The sequence below is a fragment of the Gaeumannomyces tritici genome, assembly GCF_000145635.1.
Source record: "Gaeumannomyces tritici R3-111a-1 unplaced genomic scaffold supercont2.5, whole genome shotgun sequence".
Lineage (NCBI taxonomy): Eukaryota > Fungi > Ascomycota > Sordariomycetes > Magnaporthales > Magnaporthaceae > Gaeumannomyces > Gaeumannomyces tritici.
The window spans coordinates 1270200-1283199 of NW_008804549.1; the positions used below are offsets into that span (position 1 = coordinate 1270200).

Here is a 13000-nt window from a genome sequence, read left to right on the forward strand (position 1 = left end):
GGNGGGGGGGGGAAAAGATGATAACCATGAACAAGGCGAACCGACCCTCTCTCTCTCTTTCTCTTTACTCGGCAAGCGCTAGCAGTGCCTGGTTGAGCGGCACGATCCTCAGGCTCCTAGCCCTCTTGAGGCCGGGGCTGGTGCTGCCGCCGGCGCCATTGGCCGTCAGGCCGCCGACGGGCGACGCGCCCCTGCTGATGGTGGCTCCGGCGTTCATGCGCGTGGGGCTGGCGGCGTCGCGCCACTTGCGGAAGACGCTCTTGAGGTCGCGCGGGATGCCCTCGAGCACGACCGTCGAGATGGGCACAAAGGGCCGGTCCTCCATGGACGATGCCAGGATGGCGTACTCCTGCGCAAAGTCGAGCGCGTTGCGGAACGAGGCGTACTGCGGCTGCGCGCCGTAGCCGACGACGATGTACATCTCGAAGAAGGCGTCCAGGATGTAGATGCCGGCCGGGTCTAGGTCGGCCTGGTTGAAGGGCCAGATTTCGGCAATCTTTTTTTGTTTGTTTGTTGTGTCTATGATTAGTTTATGAACAATGACTGGGACTTTGAACTGGCTGGCTGCGCTGGCTAAATCACACATAAAAACAACGAGGACCAAAACGACATCGTCATCAAAGAAAGGAGAGTGACAAAACTTCAGCTGCAGGGGCTTCAATCTCAGGCTCGCTTACCTGCTGCCTATCCTCAGCGTCCGACCTGAACAGCCTCGCGCTATACTTGGGGTAGTTGGGCTTGAGCCTCCAGTGGTCCGCCGACACGGCCCTGGCGGCGCCGTCGGCCGCGCCGCCGAACAGGGCCCAGAACTCGTCCGTCTCGGCGCCGTCGTCGACCTCGACGAGCTCGCCCATGAGCGCGAGCTCCATGCCGACCAGGCGCGCGCACCCCAGCTCCTCGACGTCGCTGCCCTTGCCCTTCCACATGTGGCACTGGCCGTTCTTGGTGACGAGGTAGACGAAGCCCGAGCACAGGCTGTGGGGGGACAGGTCCACCTCGTCAAAGGTCACCTGGCCCAGGTGGTGCCGCCCGCAGAGCATGCTGGGCGCCAGCTGGTCGTACTTTGCGCCCGAGCCGCGACGCACCGTGACGATGCCGCCGAGCGCCTGCAGGAACTCGGCCGTCTCCCTGCCCTGGGACAGCCTGATGAGCCGGCCGCCCGCGGCGCGCGCCTCGCGGCCCGCAAAGAGCTGGGCGTCCTCGACGGCCGAAGGGGACACCTCGTCGCCGGCCCAGAAGTAGACCTCGACGTTCTGGCGGCCCGAGTCGGCGTGGGCGAACGAGTGCACGCACAGGTACATCTCGGCTTCGAACAGGACCCTATCCTGGTGCGCGGGCACGGACTGCTTCTTGCCGTCGGGTCCGACGCGGAACAGCTGCGCCGACAACGTCTTGATCTTGGCGGCGCCGCTGCCCTCGGGCCGGTGCGTCAGGATGCCGGCCGCATCGACCCTGTAGTCGCGCGTCGGCCTGCTGCGGCCGAAGAACTCGTTGATCGTCGACGCGATCTCCTTGGTTGGCGACCGCACGGGTGAGTGCGCCGGGGGCGACTGGGGACCGTCCCTGTCAGTGATCGGGATCGGCTGCATCTGCTCCCTGGCCAGCGACCTGGATCGCGAGTGGAGCGTGTTGCGCCCGGACTCGATGGTCGGCGTCACGGAAGAGGCGGCAGTGGCGGCAGTGGCGGCGGTGGCGGCGGTGGCGGCGAAGAAGCCCGACATCCTGCTCTTCAGAGTGGGCGCGTTGCTGCCCGAGACGGGCTGTGGCTGTTCATCACGAGTCTGCTTGGGAGGTGACCTGGGGCCCTCGGGCAGCTGGCGGCCGCCGGTCTTTTGAGGCGATAGCGGCTTGGGCGCCTCAAACTCTGGAAGGCGGCGAACAGTGCCGGTCTTGGACGGCGAGAGCGGGCGGACCTGCTCCGGCTCGGGCTTCGTGGCTGTCTCGTCAAAGAACTTGGACATGCGTCTGACATGAAGGCTCTTGTGCGGCGACACGGGGGCGGCTGTCTCCTCTTGTTTAACTGGCGCCGGCTCCGGAAATCCCTGCCTTCCGCGGGCCATGGCTGCCACCTGCTCATGGAAGTTCTTGGTAGGCGACGTGGCGGAGCGAGACTTGGGCCGCGGCGAGTCCGTCGAGGCTTCATTGGAAGTAGAAGCAGGCTCGTTGAACGAGGTGCCGTACGAGGACTTGGGCCTCGAGAAGCGCTCTTGTTGAACCACTGGGGATGGAGACTTGGCGGCAGTGGTAGGAGCCACCTGGGTAGGCTGCTCTTCAGTGGGTGATACAGCCGCCAGCTTGGGCTGAGACGTCACCGAGGTCGTTGTCTCTCCTGCGGGCTTTGCGACAGAGCTTGGAGCCTTTCTTGGCGGACCTCGGGCTCGTCCCTTGGTCATGTGGGTGAGCTGTGGTCCAGGGGCTGAAGGTTCAGCAGAGCCACCGCTGCCCGATGCGCCTTGGCTACCTGAAGGCTCGGAAGCATTGCCGGAACCTCCTGCACCCGCTCCTGGTGGCCCGCGAGCCAGCAGCCCGGCCAGCCCCGGGTTGAAGCGGTCCGCGAGACGGCCGCCCAGAGGCTTGGGCACCGCTGCCGATGAACCTCCAGACTGAGGCGATGTCGGCTTGAACGGTGTAGACATGCTGGCTGACCTGGCGTAGTCGGCGGGCCGGGACGGCTCGGCTGGCCTGGCCTCAGCTGCCGCAGTCATCTCTTGGATGATGGAGCCCTTCCTCACACCGATGGAGCCTGGGTGTCCAAGCTCCAACTTCTTGGCTAGGCCTTCAGGGAGCGGCTTGTCGACTGCGTCGCTGAAGTTACGCGTGACTCCTCGCCCCTCCGTCTTTGCCTGTTGGAACTCGGCCTTCCTCTGCAATATCGCATCCTTGAATTCGTCTTTGCGGACAGAGGGCTTGGGGCCTCCGGTGGCGTTCAAACCGGCCAGTCCCCGTGTGATGTTGTCCTTCAGCTCGTCCGGCGCGACGTAGTTTTGTGTCTTGGTTTTGCGGAGAGTCCCAAACACGTTCTTCAGCTCGTCCGCGTTCCCTCCTGTGGTGCTGGCTTGGGGCGGTTGGAAAGGCTTGAGGCTCGCGCGGAAGTCCTTTTTAGGAGGCGTCTCAGGCTTCGACGTATCAAGCGTGGAAGCAAGGATCTTCTTCTCAGGAGCATCACCAAAAGATCGCTGGCCATCATTGAGTGTTGGGGATGGCTTTGCAAGATTGCCGCGTAGATCCGACACTGAGAGCCTGTTTGTGGAAAGCGATGGAGTGTGTACTGGTATTTTGCCTGGCAGTGGGGTTGGCTTGACACCACTTCCCATCGGCGTCGACCGGAGTAGTCCACCGACCTTGACCTCGTGTTTGTGCGTGGCCGAGAGCGCGCGGGTGCCTTCGCTGCCGGGTTCACCGCCCTTCTGAGCCTTGACCTTGTTCAACTCGGCCATCCAGGTAGGCTGGTTGTGGTTGCTTGGTGCAGGGCTCTGCTTCGGCTTCGGTGAGTCTGGCTTGTTAAGCGCTGCCTCGAGCCAGCTGGACGACTTGGTGGGGCTCCATCGCCGCGGGTCCATCGTCTTGGATGGGCTCATTGGCAGCTCCGTCTTGTCCTCCTCTGCAAGTGAGATCACCGACTCAACGGGACCGGTATCTGCGGCTTCGTCCTTGGGACCGTGGCTCGATGTTGGCCTCGATGCCGGCCTCGAGTTTGGCCCTGATGTTGGCCTAGAGATGCTCTCGCCACGATAGGCGCTACCTGATCGCGAGTGTGAGCGGCCGGCGCCCATACGAGTGATGTCCACGCTGTTCCGGTTGGAAGCTATCGTGTCGGCTCGTTGGAGACCAGTCGGTGAGTGGACACTCCACCTCTTGACGCTGTCGGTCCGCTTCATCATGGCGCTCTGGACGAAGCCGCCCATTCCCTTGGTGGGCGAGATCGGCCTAGTCGGTGAAGTCCGTCCCAGAGATGGGGACATTTGAGGAACACGCTCAAGAGGCGACGTCTCGCCGTCTCCTGTCACATCAGCGCCGGCTGGTGGATCCAGCCTCTGGGCTGAAGTGAGAGACATTGGAGAGCCCACCTTGCCGTAAAGTGAGGCAGACTGAGACCTGAGATCGGCGGAACTCTTGTAGGCTTCTGTAGGCTCTGTAGGTGACGGCAGGCTGACAGGCTGTTGAGGGCGCGACATGCCAGGAAGCTCAGCGCTGGCTGAGGACATGTCCATGCGCGGCGTGTCGTCCTCAACCTGAGTGCGGCGGTAGGCGGCCGAGTTCTGCCCGCGATCGGCGGTCTGGCGAAACCAGGCGGGGTCTTTGGACGAGAGTGCATGTGCTATCTGATCTCTCGAGGGAGCGGCCGTAGAATCGGTCTCGTCAGGGCCACCACCGACGGACGATCGTGTGGCCGCATTCTCTGCAGCCATGACGGACAATGGCCTGCTTTTGGGCCGTTCGGCGGCTTGTGATCCAGGACGCCTCTGCCAAGACATCGCCCGCGTGTGTGGGCCGCCGCTTGAGGCCTTGGGGTCGGCGTCGAACGGGGAATCGTTCTCCTTGGTGGGGGAGGTTGAAGAATAGTCTTCGGACGCCATTGTGGCGTGTGTGGTGCCGTCGTCGCTCTCGAACACGCGGGGTTGTTGGTGCTCAGGAGTGCCAAAGCGAGGAGACGATTCTAGGTTCAAGCCATCCAAAATTTGCGAGGCTTGTTTTCGGTGCAGGGTCGGCGGAGGAGTGTGTGCCGGTGACGATTTCTGGGGAGATATCGATCTTGCGCGTTCTAAAGTGATAGAAAAAAAAAAACAAGAGTTGTCAGTGGGTTTGCCCAGGTTAGATGCGAGCATGACACGGGTGCCGAGCTAGGAACAGGCAGCTAGCACCGAACAAAACAAAGAAGAAGAAAAACGGCCAAGACCGTAGCAGCGGGCCAATTGCTATGGTGGTGCACCGTCGGAGAAACCGGTGGGCACCTAAGGCAAGTAGCCTCGTTGCAGGGCAGCACAGAGCTCGAGCTTGACGCGCACAGAGACAGGCGGGTTTTGGTCGTGTTGTTGACGTGGAGGCGGTCGCTGGGGGAAACACAGGGAAAGAAGGGGCGCATAGTGCAGTGTGTAAACGGGGCGGGCGGCACTTCAAACGGGCAGAGACCGAGGGGAAACGTACCTTCGCGCCTTGCCTGGCGCTCGCGTCTTTCTTGCAGAATCTTCTCCTCCAGCTCTCTGGACCTGGCCTCGTCCTCTTCGGTGCGGCGCCCCTTCAGCTGCTCTACGTCTCGCAAGAAGCTCGACACTTCGTCGGACATGGTTCGAGGGGACTAGGCGGTGGGGGAGCAGTCGGGAGCTCGCATGACACAGAGCTGACAGCGCGGGCGGCGGCGGCGGCGGCGGCAGCAGCGGCAGCAGCAGCAGCAGCAACAACACACACCAGAGACAGGTACACGGGGCTCGCTGTTGGCGGACGAGACGGGTTTTTGGGTTAGGTCGGCCGATACGGTTCGTGGTTGGGTTCGATGCCTGCTGCTGGGAGGAAACAGGTAGCCCAGGGGAGTGAGCCGTCACGCCGAACGATGGATCACAATTAGCAGGGTGGAGAGGGGTGGTCCCGCCCGCAACGCTCTCGGTTCTGGGTTCCAGGTCTGGGTGCCAGGTCTAGTTCCAGGTGGGATTCCAGGTCGGGGTCTGCCTGGTTGGTAGGGCCGCGCTGGTGCAAGTTTTACTAGGGAGACACTGGAGACTGCCGCCGATGAGCCGCGACTATGGCATTGTGTGGGGGGGTGAGTTAATGCCTGCAAGGCACATGAACATGAACATCTCGGAGAGCGAGGTTATGTAATCGGCTCACCGTGTGTTTACTGAGGCCGTTTCCTGCTTAGTTCAAGGCCAAGTAGCGTCCGCCGTGCCCGCTAATCACAGCCAGAGCCCAACGAACCGGGATCTTCCCATTTTGCCCGTGGGCGGGCTATCATTTGGGCTGTTTCAATTTGAAAGACTGTGGCTTTCCTTGTCATTGGTGCCATGCCAGGAACCCACGGTTTCGCGCCAGTTGGCTTTCACAAGAGCCCGAGCTCACCCTGTCTGAGAGCCGACGAGGCCAGGAACACGCTGTATCACGCCAATGTTTGATCAGTGGAGGCACCGCTGTGCAAATCACATCTTGTGCCTCCAGCCTCACAGGCCCGCTTCGAGAGGCCTGGCGATCTCCCGCTTGCCCACGTGTGACCCGGCCGTCGCCCATTCAATGCTAGTGGTGAACGCTCACAGGCTGCATTCTCTGATTTCTGGTGTGCTTGCCGTGAGAAGAATCATGACGGCATCTAAAAAGTAAATGCGATATGTCTACTATACATCAGTACAAAAACAGCCTAGCTTTTGCATCCTCAACCACCCAGGCTAGGCCCTTGTCCAGGTTCTGGCCCGTCATTGCACTGCACTCCAGCAGATTCCATTGATGGGTCCTGATCTCGTCAAGTTGCAGTGCCTGTGGGGGGTGGGTGAGAAACAGTCTAGTGTCAGCGCCATCGAACCTTGCCAGGGCCTGCCCTACCCTAGAACCCGGAGAACCCAAGCACCAAACATGGAAGTCCAATGCAACCCACTGCACACAATTGTCGCAATTGCCGGGCATGAGGAGTAAACAAACCTGAACTATCCCGCCTCTCTCCATGCAGCCGTTGACGTCTGTTTTGTTTGCAAACACCATAAGGCTGGCACCCGACAGCCGCTGTGACGAGGGAGGAAGGCGTGCCCACCCGAGTTAGCAACCGCCCAAGGAAGGCACTCCTGATCTTGGCACGTAGCCGGTGATATCCGAGAAGAGTCCGTGACGCAGGGGACAAAAGGAGACGGCACACAGGACAGCTCGCACGTACCTCCTCCTGGAGCAGACCTGCGAGCTCCACGCGGCAGTCGTCGATTCTCTGGCGGTCGGTCGCGTCGACGACCCAGATCAGAGCGTCCGTCTTCTCAAAGTAGTTGCGCCAGTAAGACCTGAGCGTCTTTTGGCCGCCGACGTCCCCTGAACACCAAGGTTGGCGCCTTGCCGTCAGTGTGCAGGCACAATGACGCGTGCCTGGTGCCCCACCATGCAAACAGCCTGTCTAGGGGTGAGCGGTCGTCATGGGCAACTCAACTCACAGATGTTGAGCTTGTAGCTGGTCGGGTTGGGCATCCGCTACATTAGTAGGTGTGGTGCTAGAGGTGACGCCGGGAAGGTGTCTGAATGCACCCTTCTCACCCCATCACCCGGTGCTTACCCCTCATAGTCGATCGTCTTGATGATAAATCCTAGGGTCGGGCTGACGGTGTTGACATCCTCGCCCATGATCTTCTTGACGATGGTGGTTTTCCCAGCGTTGTCGAGGCCCCTGGCACATGCCCAAGCGGCAGGTCAGCGTCCGCACCTCCCCGAACCTTGAACAAGCACGCAGATGACAATCCACATGGATGCACCTTCACTAGGCAGGTACTCACAGCATCAAGATCCGGAGCTCCTTGTCCTTGAGCCTCGCCTTCCGAAGAATAGACAGCATCGTGGCGGTTGTGTTAGGACCGACCACTGCTCCTGCTGGTGTTGCTCCTTGAGTTTTCGTTCCCCTCTATCTATGGATGGAAAGGGTTTGGCTGCAGGGTTACGCTAGCCATGGACCCCAAGCTCTTTCCTGTCTAGCAGGAATGACCATCCACATAAGCTTCACTGAGCAGTGCTCTACAGACTGCAGGCAAATAGATGATGCCTAGGGAGCTAAGGTGCACATGAAAGGATAGAAACATGAGACTGGCTCCTTCCTTGCAAGTTGCAACGGCCGATAGAATCAGGTCATGTCGGCCTGTCACGTTTCCAACGCTAGAGCTAGTTGTGGTCCTCTGGCCCGTTCTCAACCCACCAGACGGTATTGGTGGGGGACAGCGGCGGGCCAAGACTGTGACACGGAATACGGGTCCGTCACGTGAAGCCAACTTCAGCAGGAAGGAGACAACAGTCGTTCGGTTTACACCCCAGCCCCAACACATCAGACCTCACTATCACATAGTAGTGTGCTATGAAATCTCATGGAAGGTGCGCCTACTCAAATCTATCGTGGGCAGTTTCCTTCCAGGCCTCTTGCCATCTGCACGCTTCACTGCGGCAGCGGACTACAGCTTATTTGAGTCTCGTTGGCGAACGCGGCTGGTTGGCCACGCATGTAGAATCAAATCCCCGGAACTTCCCCAAGATATAAACTGTGTATAACAATGCAGTAGGGCGTCATGGTCCAGAAGGCAGCTACTTCTACCAGCTGAGTGTGAATATTTGATGGAGTGACAAGCATGGCTGGTGCGAAAAGACCATGCCCCCCTCGGACGGTGCTGTTGGGCTGCGTGGTGCCCCGTCGAGGGCGTGCCTTCCCATATCAGAACGCAACCCACCCAGCTCCTGCCTCCTCACGGAGCAGCAGCCTCAGGAATTGGCCAATCAGACAGTCGTTGTTTGTGCTCAACGCAGATATAAACCTCCCACACAAACTCGGCTGCCCTTTTCTGACCCGCCTCACCACCTTCTTCTCTCCCACCGTTTGCCTGTCCTGGATCATCAAGGCAGGCGGAAACATCGTCCCTCGTCAGTCGACTCTGGTCTCGATACCTTTGTCTCTTCAGCAGATGTCCTTTTTCTCTTGTCGATCTCCCCGTTCTTCTGATTTCCAGCAAGCTCTTCTCCATCCCTGCCTCGCTGGCCTAGCTGGCCTCGCCTTCTCGACCTGATTTACTCGAGCGCGTCTCAAGTGTCAGCAGTCCTGTCCTCAAGTTGGTGTCTTCCCTCAGTGGCTGTCACGCTTCCTGGTAAGTACGGCCTGCCATCAGCCGTTGTCCTGCTGAGACCCCCAGCGTTCCTCCCGTTGGCTCGAGATGCTTGGCTTCCCTGGGAGCACTTTCATCAACAGCTGTACCCCTCCAACTCAGCGCTCCTCAGTCTCGCTCCTTCCCAGCATTTTACACTGCCTACCAACCCACCTGACTATTTATTCCCTCATCTGTCTTCTTTCTCCGAGCCACCACCTCGTTCTCTTCTCTCCCCCGACACCACCAAGATTCATCACCTCATCACCAGACAACAGCTTTCTTCTAGCCGCCTACCAGCATCTGCCATACCAAGTCTATTTTCCTGTCTACATCCTAGCAAATCATTGTCCCTGAAACTGACACAGATCGCCTCCCTCCTCCGTTCTTCAAGACTGTTGCAAAGCAAACATGCCATCCAACCAATCGAACACTCCTTCGCCTCTGGGCCCCGATGCATCTGCGGCGCCCGGTGAGGTCGGCAACGAGGGCCGGGCACACTCGCCTAGACGCCAAGCATCAAGAAGGCCCCAGAATGAGGCGGTATACTGGCATAGGCGGAACCTAGCGGCCCGTCGCAGAGAGCAAGCTGCGACAGACCCAGGCCCGCCCTCTGGCGGTCTGGAGCTGGTCAACACTATCGGCAGAGAGCCGGGCAATGCTGGCCACCGGGAGGGTCGCCGTGGCTTCCCTGACACCACCCTCAGCTCCGTTGGTCCCGACATCACCATCAGCGCCGATGATCTCGACGTCATCCTCGGCCCCGTTGGTCCCGATACCGCCCACAGTGTCGTTGATCCTGCCACCACTCCCAGCTTCATTGATCCCAATACCATCCCCAGTCTTTCTGGCCCCAATACCACCTCCAGTGTTGTCGGCCGCGACACCATTCGCATGGCTGTTGGCCGCAATACCACTCTCACTGCTGTTGGCCCTGATACTACACCCAGTGTTGTCGGCCGCGATACCACTCTCAGTCATGTTGGCCGCAATGTCACTCTCACTGCTGTTGGTCGCGGTATCACATCTAGTGCCATTGGTCCCGATAGCACTCCCACTGTCATTGCCCCCAACACCACTCTCAGTCGCAGCCAGAGGGCCAGACGGACAAACCCCGGCCCAGCTCGCCGACTCTACACTGAGGTCGAGCAGCCTGATCCCTCTGAGCCTCAGATGATGCATCGGCCGTTGGTGCGTCGGCAAGGGCAGAACGGAACCCGCTACTACACGCCGAGTCGTGGCGAGGATGCAACGATCGCGACGTTCTTGAGAAACAACCCGCTTCCCACTCGAGGCAGGTCGCGGTCTCGCCGTCCAACAATCAGCGAGACCAACGCGTCACGTCGGGATGTGGAGGAGGGCGGCACTGTTGCTCCCGTCGCCATTCCTACAGAGGCATCTGGCCCAGCTGCGGCCCAGCAAGATGGAGATAGCCATCCTCGCCCCGTCGGCGATGTGGTACTCACAAACCACATCGGACACAGCCCTCCCGCCAGTGACTCTGAGGAGGACTGGGAGACGGTGTCTCCGGACGACATCACCAACGGCGTTCAGAGCGGCGTGGCTGTTGTCACGTCGGAGAATGGCTCCATCGGGGACTCGCCCGCTTATGGCCATGCTGGAACTTTCGCTGGGATTCCTCAGGAGGCGCTCAAGTTCGTCATCTCCACAACACTGAAGTTCATCATCTCCGCAACAGAGCCTGCCCTTCTGCTTAGTGTCGAGGAGCTTTGGGACCACTACGACGGAGCGAGCAGTCCCCACCCTCAAGACACTGGAGCTGTTGGACAAGTCAGGATCAAAGAAGTTGCCATTCATGACGACATCACCGCGGACACTACTGTCGACGAAGCTGGTGCCGACAGAGCTGGTATCGACAAAGCCGCCGTTGATAAAGTTGTCGCCAAGCCCCAAGAGTCTGCCTCAGGTAGCAAGGAAGCTGATGTCAGGCCTCGGGAGTCCGTTGTAATCAATAAAAACATTGATATCAATACTCATGAGTCTGCCATAGTCAATACGAAAATTGGTACCGAGTCTCAGAAGCCTGCTCCAGCCAGCAAGCAATCCGCCGTCAAGCCCCAGGAGCCTGCTCCAACCGACAAGCAAGCTGCAGCCAAGACTCATCAGTCTGCTAACATCGATCAGAACACTGATGTCAAGACCCATCAGCCTGCCAACATCAATCAGAAAGCCGACGTCAAGTCTCGAGAGCCTGTTCCAGCCAGCAAGGCTAGAACTCTCACAGGCGTCGATAAGGCTAGCCCCAGCAGAGCTGCTGTCAAGCCGCAAGAGCTTACTCCCGTCAGCAAGACCAACGTTCCTGATGTCGTTGGTCAGCCTGCCCAGATGAAGCATTCCAACTCGGCCCGCGAGATTGATGATGCTGGAGCTGTCGATGTGATCTACGAGCGTCGATCCGGTCACGCGCCCAGCACCATCAGTGACTGCACGTCGTCCTATCCACCGGTCGCGTTCACGTATGACATCGAGAAAGATCCTCATATCAGGATTAAGTTCGCGCAGAGCAAGACTCCTCGTGACACTCACACCTACGCTGCTCCTTGGCAAACGCCCATGGACGGTCGCTCCCTGCGGAAGGGCGATGCAGAGGCCTACCACTGGCGTGAGAAGGTACCCAACCTCTTCTATGGCAGCCCGAACCTTGACGACGGACCTGATGTGCAGAGGTTCACGGCTCTTGTACAGGAAAAGAGCGACTGCGATGTCGATCCGCAAGATCTCGCCTTTCAGACTCCATATGTGACAAGGGACACTCTCCGCAACCCAGTTGACACTGTCAAGATGCAGGATTCCCGGCGAAAGCGCCTGCACATCCAACTCAAGAAGAAGAGCACGGATGCCGAGACCCGCAGTGCCATGTCTCACGGTCCTTGCCCTCTGGCTCATCTGGTCAGGGTTCCAGCCTTTGAGCCCGATCTGACATGCTATCTACGACCCGCAAACGAGTCGGACCTGGAGGCCATGCAGGCCATGTACAACTACGAGGTCAACCATGGCACGCAGTCCAGGGACGTGCAGGAGGTCACGGGCGAAAGCATGACCGCCACACTAGAGATGTGCCGGGCCTTGAGCCTGCCCTTCATCGCCGTCATCGCCGGCCTGGAGCATGACGTCCGGGGCAACAAGAAGTTGGTGGCGGAGGGCCAGACACCGGAGCCAGAGAGGGGCACGGTGCTCGGCTTCGCCTTCCTGTGCAATTACTTCCATGGTTTCTGTGGCGCCGGCAACTCGACTGGCAACTCGGTCGTCCGCCTGAGCATAGTCGTCCACCGGGCGCATCGGCGCAAGTTCATCGCCCATGCGCTGATGGACAAGCTGATGCACCTGGTGTGCCCCGACTATGACTACCAGGAAGCGGCGGCATTTATCGACCATGACGGGAGCCCAGCTCACCGTGGCCCGGGCTTCGCGCCCCGTCAATACCGGCATATCATTGCCGAGGCCATGGTGCAGCAGGGCGACCAACGGTCGCTAGAGGGCCTCCAGAAGATGCTGGGGGACCGGTTCGGGTTCGCCCGGTGGACCGAGCTCAACCAGAGCCACGAGCACCAGGGCGCGCTCTACAACCTGGTCTCCTGGCGCCGGGAGGTCCGGCCGGTCGCCCCGGCCGCCCCGGCCCAGTAGGCGCCCGTCCTCCCCGCTCCCGGCTCCCCCCCTCCCCCCTCCCCCCTGTGGGGATAGTTGACTTTTTTTTTTTTTTTGCTGGGATTGCGCCGCTCTCCTTTTTTTTTTTGTTAGGTTTTTTTTTGTAGAAATTAAATCGTTGTAAAAACAGCTCTCGTGCTATGTGACAGTGGCTGCCCCTTGATGAATGCTGTCGGCTCGTGCTCTGCCTAAACCCCATCACGTATGTCGGGATGGCAGCGCAGGCATGATCATGAAACTGTTGTTGTCGACGTTCGTTGTGAGAATGAAGGCAGCACCGTGAGACTGGGCCGCCGTCCTGAACAGAGCTGCAGGCATGTAGTCCGCTAGGGCCCAGTTTGCAGTTCCTTCGTTGAGCTAAGATCAAAGACGCGAACATGATGTTCTGACAGGGACGCGCAGAGGAATTTGGCAGAATCCATCTCCAGCGCCTTCGGCTCGCGGCTAACAGTGCATAACTACCTACCTACCTACCTGTCTACGTAGGCACCGCGAGAGCCTAGCCAACAACACTTCTGATACCCAGGGCCAGTCCAAAC

The 13000-nt window shown here is 59.6% G+C and overlaps 3 protein-coding genes across 3 annotated transcripts; 1 reads left to right on the top strand and 2 right to left on the bottom strand.

The window, feature by feature from the left end:
• Positions 1–64: 64 nt before the first annotated feature.
• Positions 65–5947, bottom strand: GGTG_09420 (hypothetical protein; the record flags this gene model as incomplete). The annotated part of the gene is made up of 5 exons (XM_009227268.1): positions 65–496; positions 678–4762; positions 5146–5247; positions 5298–5429; positions 5911–5947. 5 exons carry the CDS (start codon positions 5945–5947, stop codon positions 65–67), a joined length of 4788 nt encoding a protein of 1595 aa, XP_009225532.1.
• Positions 5948–6206: 259 nt separating this feature from the next.
• Positions 6207–7845, bottom strand: GGTG_09421 (hypothetical protein). Its single transcript, XM_009227269.1, has 6 exons — positions 7452–7845; positions 7235–7345; positions 7116–7132; positions 6851–6996; positions 6622–6702; positions 6207–6459 (listed from the first exon to the last, which is right to left on the bottom strand). Exons 1-6 carry the CDS (start codon positions 7508–7510, stop codon positions 6328–6330), a joined length of 546 nt encoding a protein of 181 aa, XP_009225533.1. The 5' UTR covers positions 7511–7845; the 3' UTR covers positions 6207–6327.
• Positions 7846–9206: 1361 nt separating this feature from the next.
• Positions 9207–12490, top strand: GGTG_09422 (hypothetical protein; the record flags this gene model as incomplete). Its single annotated transcript, XM_009227270.1, has 1 exon — positions 9207–12490. One exon carries the CDS (start codon positions 9207–9209, stop codon positions 12438–12440), a length of 3234 nt encoding a protein of 1077 aa, XP_009225534.1. The 3' UTR covers positions 12441–12490.
• Positions 12491–13000: the final 510 nt, after the last annotated feature.